General features: G+C 50.2%; 1 protein-coding gene across 1 annotated transcript; it reads left to right on the top strand.

Moving 5' to 3' along the window:
• Positions 1–2,886: 2,886 nt before the first annotated feature.
• On the top strand, positions 2,887–10,321 carry POU3F2 (POU class 3 homeobox 2). Its single transcript, XM_061427769.1, has one exon. The coding sequence runs from the start codon at positions 3,472–3,474 to the stop codon at positions 4,786–4,788; it is 1,317 nt and encodes a 438-aa protein (XP_061283753.1). The 5' UTR covers positions 2,887–3,471; the 3' UTR covers positions 4,789–10,321.
• Positions 10,322–10,604: the final 283 nt, after the last annotated feature.

The raw sequence follows: 10,604 nt of genomic DNA, 5'->3' as shown, positions 1-10,604 counted from the left end.
CTCTGAGGTTCCTGGAGCCCCAGGAAGGGGCTTCGCCGGGAGGCAGACTGGAAGCCGAGGTACCCAGGACCCGGCGTTCGCGCCAACCGGGCCTCCGGCGACAGGCGGAGAGGCGGGGGTGGCGCGGGGGGAGGTGGTACCCAGAGACACTGTGCGCGCCCAGCCCAGCCCGCCCGGTGATTGGCCAGGCTGCGGGGGTGGGGGTGGGGTGCAGAGGCTGAGGCTCAGGGGTAGGGCAGTGCTTTGTGTACTCCCGGGGATTTATTGGGTGCATTAATCGAGTAGAACCACCCGGCTTACCCTGTTGGGAATGTTTCGGCTCCGTTGCCTGCCAGCGAAATGAAGCGAAGGTGGGGGGAAGGGGTGGAGTGGAGACCTGGGACGTCAGCATGGGCTGAATCTCCGAGCAGTCATCGTCAGTGAAGTCCCGCTGCAGACAGGAAGTTTGGATGTACACATGCAGCCTATTCTTGTTCCCCCACCCAAAACCCCAGCGCCCAAAGCCTGAAACTGGGGGAAGGGAGGCAGAAGGAGAGGAGGGTTTGGGTTGGGGGGAATTTTAAACTGACTCCGAGTCTGGCCGCCTTGGTTCCCTCGGAGATTGGAAACCTTTTTCTTCCCTCGAGTGTTTCACCCCCACCGGCTGCAAAGGGCCTTGTCCCTTGAGAAATGAGAAATCAAATCCAGAGAAAAGCAGACACCTGCCCCGGAAGGGGGAGGGGGCGAGCTTTTCAGCATCCGGACGCGGCCCTTCCCGGCGGCTGGATCCATCCATCTGTGGGAGCTCCGAGTTGTCCCAGCCGAGCGGTTGGGGAGGAGGACAGCCGGCGGCCGGGGGTAGCGGGGCGGTGGGGGGGGGGGTGATGAAAAGAGGCGCGGCGGGTTGGGCCAGGACGTGGCTGGCGAGTGGCCCGTGCGCTCCCAAAGCCCCAGGAGAACCAGGCGCCCAGCGCTGGGGACACGGAGGCGCTGCTGAGGGAGGCGGTCCTGCCCTCCACCCAGCCCCTTCACTCCCGGTCGAGCAGCCGCGGGCGCCAGCGGCCGAGTCTGCGCGCTTCCAGGCTTGGACTTTTTCATTTTTTCCTAGCCGGGCAAAGTTACGGGATTCCTAGCAGCCCCCAGGCGCGCGGCCAGAGTGGCTCCGCGCTTGCGCGAGAAGCCAGCGCCAGAAGGTGTGTGTCCTCGCCTCGCCGCGCGGGTGCGCGCGTGGGGAGATGCAGGTCCGTTCGGTTGGCGGCCTGTGGGCTCGCCCCTCCCCTAACCATTTCTCTCTCTCTCCCCCACACACGCTCATAAACACAGGGCACGTGGAAATTCTCCGCCAAAGCGCCTTGCCGGGGCGAGTGCTCAACGCGGTGATTTATAAACAGCTCAGCCACTCCCCAAAGACCTCCGCTCCTCGTTAGTCATGATGAATTCTCTGGCCCGTTCCACTTTGCTGTCTAGATTAAGATGCTCGGAGGCCCCAAAGTGCTCCCCTTGAGCGTTGATTTGGCTTCCCTCACAAACTCACGATCGCCGGCAACGCCAGCACTAAAGGCAACGACGGAGGGTCGGAGGGCGGAGGGTGAGAGGTGGGGACGCAATTCACTTTCCCCGCGGTTGTTTTTACCCCCCCCCCCCACGACACCCCCTTCCAGGGCAGCAACTTCTGATTCGTTTTGCAGTATTCGCGCGGTACACTCGAGCGTGTGTGGTTGCTCCGCTGCTACAGCACCGGCCTGCGCCGGATCCTCCTACCCTTGCTAGCAGGCTCCGAAAGCGGCGGCAGGCACCTGCTCCGGGTGGCTGCGGCGCTGACGGCGCGACGCGCTCGTGCTGGGTAGAACCGTACTGCCGGTGCAGGGTCCCGCAGTCTCGCTCCGGAGTTCTCTGCTGAAGGCTAAGCAGACAGCTTCGCCAGTGAGCGCCTGGAAGCTGAGTTAGACCACCCCACCCGCTGGCGTCCGCCGAAGTTTAGGATTCGGAAGATTCCCCTAGTACAGCCCATTTTCCTTCACTCGCTCTTCCTCTCTTTCGAAGCAGCTAACGGAAAAAGTTGCATCCAAAAGCTCAAGGAACACGGAAAGCGCTCACGCAGTCGAAGCCGCCCTTGGTGCCTCCCTGCCCCTTACCCAGAGGCCGAACACCCCCTTGACAGCGCTCCTTGTCACAAAGAGAAGGTCTACTCGAGTAGGATCCTAGTTTTCCCTAAATCCAAACCTGTGCGCGCCCCCAGTGTTTGAATGTGTCAGAGACTTTTAGAGTTTTGTTTTGTTTTCAGTCCAGACCGCTGCGCTGTTAGAACAGGCAACTCCTCCGCTCCTGAACAAGTAGTCTCTTACAAAACCGAGGCGCCGGTGGAGCCTGCCTTTAATGGGGTCCTCACTCCGAGGTGCTGGAAGACCATCCGGTCTGGAACCTAAAAGGAGGAGATCTGGCGCTAGCGGGGTGGGGAGAGGCGAATAAAAGCACCTTTGGGGAGGCAAAAGTGTCACACCTGGAGCAAGAAGCACATGGGCACTGAAATTCTAATAGTTGGGGAAAGGAGACTTCAACGTGTGTGTGTGTGTGAGGGGGGGTGTAGCCTGACTTCTGGTTCTAGGTATGAGACGTTGGGGTGTATGTGTGTATTTGTGTCCCAAGGTGAATAAAAGTCGGACTCCCCCTGGATTGTGGGGACTCAGCCTTTCTCTTCCTCTTTCTTCACTCCTTCTCCCGCCCTATTGGGAGGAGAAGGTGGACCGACACCCCGCCCCCCCACCGCCACCCAAGTCTTGCAAGTGGCTGTGGTCGATAGAGGGCCGGGGCGCCCCCGCCCCCCGCCACTTCTCCGCCCGGACCGCCAGGCGCGTCTGCTTGGGAGACAGATGGGGGGCGGGCCCATCCTAGAGGGTCGGAGGAGGCCGGGGGTGGGGGAGAAGGGGAGGTGAGAACTCTGAGAATCTGAATGGGGCCGGGGTGGGGGGGGGGGGGTGGGGATCAGAGAACAGCTAAAAGGACTCCGCGCCCGGGGTGGGGGGGGGGGGGAGAGGAGGATGGGGCATCTCTGCGCCAATCAGTGGCGCCGGCCTGGGAGGTTGCTAGCGGTATCCACGTAAATCAAAGGGCGCGGAGCCAATGGGAGGGGGTGGAGGGGGCGGGGCCCAGGCGCGTGCCGCTGCGAGCTGGCGCTGCCAAGAGAGCGGGAGAGAGCTGGAGAGAGCAGGGAGAGGGGGGAGCGCTGAGCTAGTCGGAGAGTGAGCGAGAGCAAGGAGGGAGAGGAGGAGAAAGAGAGCGAGGGCGGGCGGGCAGGCGGGAGGCGGCGGCGGCGGCAGTAATAGCAGGAGCAGCCACAGAAGGCGTCGGAGCGGGCGTCGGAGCTGCCTGCTGGCTGGGAGAGAGAGAGAGGAGAGAGACGGAAAGCGAGCGAGGAGAGGAGCCCGAGGCGAAAAAGTAACTGTCAAATGCGCGGCTCCTTTAACCGGAGCGCTCAGTCCGGCTCCGAGAGTCATGGCGACCGCAGCGTCTAACCACTACAGCCTGCTCACCTCCAGCGCCTCCATCGTGCACACCGAGCCGCCGGGCGGCATGCAGCAGGGCGCGGGGGGCTACCGCGAGGCGCAGAGCCTGGTGCAGGGCGACTACGGCGCGCTGCAGAGCAACGGGCACCCGCTCAGCCACGCTCACCAGTGGATCACCGCGCTGTCCCACGGCGGCGGCGGCGGGGGCGGTGGCGGCGGCGGCGGGGGCGGGGGTGGCGGCGGGGGCGGCGGCGACGGCTCCCCCTGGTCCACCAGCCCCCTGGGCCAGCCGGACATCAAGCCCTCGGTGGTGGTACAGCAGGGGGGCCGAGGCGACGAGCTGCACGGGCCGGGTACCCTGCAGCAGCAGCAGCAGCAGCAACAACAACAGCAGCAGCAGCAGCAGCAACAGCAGCAGCAGCGGCCACCGCATCTGGTGCACCACGCCGCCAACCACCACCCGGGGCCCGGGGCATGGCGGAGCGCAGCGGCTGCGGCGCACCTTCCGCCCTCCATGGGAGCGTCCAACGGCGGCTTGCTCTACTCGCAGCCCAGCTTCACCGTGAACGGCATGCTGGGCGCCGGCGGGCAGCCGGCGGGGCTGCACCACCACGGCCTGCGGGACGCGCACGACGAACCGCACCACGCGGACCACCACCCGCACCCGCACTCGCACGCGCACCAGCAGCCACCGCCCCCGCCGCCCCCGCAGGGCCCGCCTGGCCACCCGGGCGCGCACCACGACCCGCACTCGGATGAGGACACGCCGACCTCGGATGACCTGGAGCAGTTTGCCAAGCAGTTCAAGCAGCGGCGGATCAAACTGGGATTTACCCAAGCGGACGTGGGGCTGGCGCTGGGCACCCTGTACGGCAACGTGTTCTCGCAGACCACCATCTGCAGGTTTGAGGCCCTGCAGCTGAGCTTCAAGAACATGTGCAAGCTGAAGCCTTTGTTGAACAAGTGGTTGGAGGAGGCGGACTCGTCCTCGGGCAGCCCCACGAGCATAGACAAGATCGCAGCGCAGGGGCGCAAGAGGAAAAAGCGGACCTCCATCGAGGTGAGCGTCAAGGGGGCTCTGGAGAGCCATTTCCTCAAATGCCCCAAGCCCTCGGCCCAGGAGATCACCTCCCTCGCGGACAGCTTACAGCTGGAGAAGGAGGTGGTGAGAGTTTGGTTTTGTAACAGGAGACAGAAAGAGAAAAGGATGACCCCTCCCGGAGGGACTCTGCCGGGCGCCGAGGATGTGTACGGGGGGAGTAGGGACACGCCACCACACCATGGGGTGCAGACACCCGTCCAGTGAACTCGAGCGGGAGGGGGAGGGGCAGAGCGCGGGGCTCCCCCTCCCCTTTGGTCCGCGGCCCTTTCCCGACCCCCTTGTTCCCTCTCTAACTTCTGATTGTTATTTTCTTTTTAATTATTATTTCCCCGTCCCTTAAAAAGAAAAAAAATAATAATAAGGAAAACAACTAAGGCACTGGACTATCCTTTAAACGGTAGCAGGTGTAATGATGTTTTGACCTTTACAGACTAGTACCCAGGCAATGGAGTGGAGTGTCTCCTAGAGAGAGTGAGCAGAGTGTGTGTGTGTGTGTGTGTGTGAGAGAGAGAGAGAGAGAGAGAGAGAGAGAGAAAGAGAAAGAGAGAGATGGCGAACACTGAGTTAAATACCTGGCAAAACTAAATAAATTACCAAAAAGAAAAAATTCCACCAAACCGTAGTAAATACAAAACACAGCTCCTGATGCTCGGTGTTGGCACATGCTGCTGTGTTTATTCAATGTGGATCCCCATCAGGAAAGAGGGAAAAATACACACGTTCTTTGATGTAGGCAAAACTTAACCACATAAATTTGCACTGCAGGAAAATTGAAGTTTACATGAACAAAGTCACGAGCATGTTTTTTCTTTCTCCCACCGTTAATTTTGAAATTGCCGGGTTGGGTTTGGTTTGATTTCTGGGAGAGAGCTGAAGCCAGCTTTTGGCCACTCTCCATTTCTAATGCTCTTGTGTTGCCCCTCCTTATTCCTACTGTTTGTGAACTTTGGTTACCTTCAGATCCCATCTCCTTACATTAGGATAACGTTTATTTGCTCCTTTTACCAAAGCAAACCCGATCGTCTTCATACAAAATAAACAATTCTCTGCTTTCAGGAAATGGGCATGTTCTACCCGCTTTATCCAAGGCAAGAATCCTGTTTGGAATACAAAAATGAAAGTGAAGCATTGGTTTCGGTGACCAGCCACAAAGTAAACTTCATTTTCAGGCAGTGTTTCTGGGGGAGGTTGTGGAGGGGAGAAAAAGCGAAATCGATAGTGAGTGACTGATTGCTTCATTTTATCAGGCGGGGCCCATTGTGAAAGAGCTCAGAGGAAATGCCGAGGTTAAATATATTTTCAGAGTTGTCCAACAGAAGGAAAGTGGCACCTTGAAAGGAACAAGGGAAATATATATCTTCAGACACCACCGCTCAGTTGTTTGCTTTCAGTTTTAATAACTTAATTATGAGGAATTATTTGTGCTGACAGCAGCAGTTAAACTTTGTTCCTCTAATAGCTTTTTTTTTTTTTAACATAAAATAATCTGGGAACTTAATGGTGTATGCATAGACTATGATTCTTAGCACACAAAATACCCACATGCCTACAGAGAATATCTCCACTCTAGGCTGACTTTTGTCTTCACTAGCTCATTTGTTTATCAAATCATATATAAGGTCCCACACCCTATTCGTATGTAATTTATTACAGAACATACCAGTTTGACTTGGACAGCTTTCCCCCCTCTTTTACTAAAGAAGCCAAATGAAGTATAGGAAAACAATGTTATTTTCAATCCTTCCTACTCTCCCTTTGTTAACAGTTTTAAGTGCGTTTTTTTTTTTTTTTTTTTTTTGACCTTATCTTGATGGAAAACGGTTGACTCCCTTAACAAAAGACTCTACTGAGAAGTTTAAGTGGGGGGGAAAAAAAAAAAAACTTGTAACTTTACTGAAAATAAATACCATTAAACTGTGATCAGTTAAAATATTAAATAATAATCAGCACAAAAGGGCGCTAAAAGGGAAAATACTCTGTATTCACCTTAAAAGTTTGGGGCTTTTTTTCCTGGTTAGGTCTTAGACAAATTTTTATTTTAAAAAATTAAATTCTCACTACCAGAAAATGATGGTTCAGCATCAAATTAGCATTGCAATTAGTAGTTAAGGTTTTAGGAACTATGCTTTATATTGTCTTTTCAAACACCTGTGATTGTTTCATTTTCAGTGTTTTTGCAAGATAAATGATGGCTTATAAATGGGCATATTTATTTGCCTGTATTTCATTTCCCCCAGTGAAGGTCTCAAGGAGATGGGCATGGAGCTCCTTGGGGGTGCATCATGCCGCCTGTTCCTGAGGTGTGGGAACTGGCCTTTAGAGAAGCAATCCAGAGCAGGGCATAGAGCCAATGGTAAAGGGAGGAAATGAATTTTCAAATTCTTATTACCAAGTGGGTAAGGTCAGAAGCTGGAGTTCAGGGGATGTGTCTGTAGCCTCTAACTCTCATAGGTTTACTAAGATGAAAGTTACCACTGAACCTTACCACTATGTATATATGTTTAATATCTGTCTTTTGAAATGCAGAAATAGTTTAAATGTTTCTTTGTCTATTTTCTTTTTTTTAAATGCTACCCAGGGAAATATTTTCATATCATTTTTAAGTGGCCTGCCTCAATGTATATTTATTTCTTTTAAAGCAAAAAGGTTCTGGAAACTGTTTTTCTGTAGCTTTAAATGAGTAGGTAAGCAAAATCTATATGGGATGTAATTTTTTTTGTTCAGTCTCTTTAAAAATACTTTGTTTTGGTACATTTGGTTGTGCTTGTGGGGAAAATAAAAACGCAGAGATCCTTATATATTTATGTTAAAGTAATATTTTATTATCTACATAAAACAGAAATGCACAATACCTTCGTAGTTTGTTCTAATTATTGAAATATCTTTATTTTATTTTAAAAATAGTGCCAAGTTTTAAGGGGGGAAAACCCTAGACCTTATACTGACTGAGTTGAGTTGTGTGTAAACACTTCCCTTCCTTTATACTTCATAAAGTTTTGGAATAAATTTTATGCATATACTGCCAGATTTCATGTTTATAACTTTCAGGAGCTTTTTTTTTTAAGAGCAATTACTCTTCTGGTTCACTTTTCTTTGCAAAAACTATCGGTCCCAAACCTTGCAGTTACTATGCCTGTAGCATTTCATTGAAATGGTCCCTGGGTTTGAGCTTCAATTTGTTTCCATTTCATGGTCTGACAAAGAGATATTTGTCCTCTGATATATCTGCAGTGTCCCTGCATCTTCCTTCTAGGTTAGCTTTACCTTATCTGATTGTGCTTTTTTGGAGAGCATCCATGAAACTAGGTGAACTTTGATCTTTACCCACATGTCCTCACATAATTTGGGACCTACAGAAGAGCAAGGCTTAGTTAAGAGAGTTATTCTTTTTCATGATTAACAAATATCTTTCAACAAAGAATGCTTCTGGCAATATGCACTATGTGTGTTTGCCAGGTGATTAGAGGTGGGTGCTATATGTTTTTCCTTTCAGGCTTACAGAAAAAAAATGGGATTTGCAATGGTTTATACGGTAGTGTCTATTTCTCATCAGCCAAGCAAACAGGATCTGAAACAGGAAATAAAAGAAAAAGAAAAGAACATATGAAAGAGACTCAAGATTGGGATGTGAATAACATTGTTTCAGATAGTCTTAGAGGGAACATCACACTTAACCAAAATCAGTTTTAAGGTTAGTGAGAAATACAAGCAGTGTTGCATTAGTTTACAAGTTTGCTGATGTATTTAAAACCCTCCTTGGAACAGTGGTTTAAGTATATATGCCCATTTGAAAGGTAGTTTCTGGGCTTATTACATGTGATCATCCTTTCTAACTCCTAGTCAATAATACCCAGGTCCCAAACAGATTCAGCCAAATGACCTTATCAGTAGTCTGAAAGAGAAGTGACAGAAAGAAGAAGTATTTTGTGACCGCAGTCATGCTGATGGGTAAAATGTTTAAGCTGGCTATAGATTTGAGTTCTGGGTCAATATCCCCCTCCATTGTAGGCAGAAAACAAGCAGCATGTGCCCTCTGCAGGGCATTTGAGTGGACCTTGAGAAGGTGTTTTTTGTTCTTAGCCACAGGGGCTACTGACTGGAAACCGTCACGTGTTAAACGGACACGCCATGGTTTTGACCCACGCCTGCCATTCCGACTCTAGAACTACTCTGGCAGTTTTTGATGCCCTTTTGGGGAGTGTATGGCATGCTAAGATGAAAAACTCCGTCATTGCCACTGAGAGAAATCTGTGGGGCAGTCATCCCTAAAATGCTGACTAGCCATGACCAACCCTTTCGTTTTCCTAAAGACAATAACGCAGAATACAGCCATCCTGAAAGAGTTCCTGTGTTTCCTTTTAAAATTTATGGTGTAAGATGGGGAAGAAACAATCCTGTGGGAGAGTTATGTGATGGTCAGCTGGAGGGAATGGCCATAAATAATATTATGCTTGGCACTTCTAAACATTCTCGGTTCCCACGAAGTTACCTCCTTTATATTTCAGATGCAACAACAATAGCAATATTCTCCTTCCCCTCCAGCTCCTACTGGGGGAGCCACACTGGTTGGCAAAATTTTCTGGTGAAATGGCTTTAATAAAGGCACTCATCTTTCTATCATTTTATTTCTCCAAAAGCAACTAATAAAGAGATGCAACAGCAACAATGGGGGTGGGGGGGGCGGTATGTGAAGGCACTGGTACCTGCCCTTGTGTGTCTATATGCTGCATTCATTTGCCTTTTATTTGCCTTACTGTGGAAGCAGCGACTTGGATAGTGCTGGATTGCAGGGTGAGAGAAATGATCTTTTTATCACTGGTCTCTGTGATTTGTCTTTGTTGATTTTTCAATCAGTTTATAGAACTCAGTTCTAGATTCTATTAAATTCCTAGACAAGGTAAAGAATGAGGGAAAGAACGGAGCTTATACAGAAAAAAGGAAGAAGGATGGTGAAGGGAAGGTCAAAGGTATAAGTGTTTTTTGGGGTCTGCTTGTATATCTCAGTGAGGCAAAAGGGACGGTGTTTATTTAAAATGAAAAGAAAAAGATGCATCTTGAAGTACTATGGACAAATCTTGACAACATGACTAAATGGGACCTACAGCTAAATTTTAAACAAATGTTTTCCCTGTTCAGGGAAGTTTACTTTTTCAATGATGCATAGTCTCTTAACAGGGGGCAGATGGTGGTAGGAGAGAACCAGGGTTCCTGGTACCTATCACCACTTGATTCAGGATGGGAAATAATGCACAAGTGGCAGGGGCTTGCCACTTAACTAGCAAATTATGGAATAAACTTGCTCACCTTTGTAGAACTTAAGCCAGACTTATTTCAATGCCCCTTATGTAGATGTGAGTACAGAGGGCCAGAAAATGGCTTTTTAGTTTTCTTTAAGGCTTTGCTTGGTTATGGAGATAAAGAAAAATCAAAATATTTTCACATTGTTCTTGTATTTGGTGGGAAGCTAGGAAATATGTTTCCTCCCCCCCCTTTTTTTTAAGAAAAAAAAGTTAATTAACTTTATCATGTAGTACTTTCCCTTTACCATAATAACAACTCCGCTTGGCTTAGCTATTAGAGATTTTAAATACAATATCATGTCGCATCAAAACAACCCTGGCCTCTCTCATTGTTCCCAGAATTCTGGTTGTTGATAACATGAAGATGTATTACTTTTTTTAATGTCTTAAATGTTATTTAATACATCAGTAAAAGTGCATCTATATCTTAAACTTCATTTCTTCCACGTCTTTTCTGAGTTTTTATAGCTCTTTGTCTGGGATTGGGGTGGGGGGGACTTCCTTAGGCGCCTCGCGTATGAGGAGCCTGGGCTCTGGGGTGGTGTGTAGCTGGCAGCAAACAGCTCTCTGCGCTCAGAATGGGGAGCTGTCATCTAGAGAAAAGAAGAAAATAAATGCCCCACAAAGACTCACTTGTCACTGATTTCAGAAAGACAGGGGAGCACTTGGACCCCATCTGAGTAATATGGAGGGGATTTTGATTGTTATAAATTGTATACG

The sequence above is a fragment of the Bos javanicus genome, chromosome 9 (assembly GCF_032452875.1).
Source record: "Bos javanicus breed banteng chromosome 9, ARS-OSU_banteng_1.0, whole genome shotgun sequence".
Classification (NCBI taxonomy): domain Eukaryota; kingdom Metazoa; phylum Chordata; class Mammalia; order Artiodactyla; family Bovidae; genus Bos; species Bos javanicus.
The sequence above is the reverse complement of the archived record's forward strand: the minus strand, read 5'-3'. Positions and strand labels throughout refer to the sequence as shown.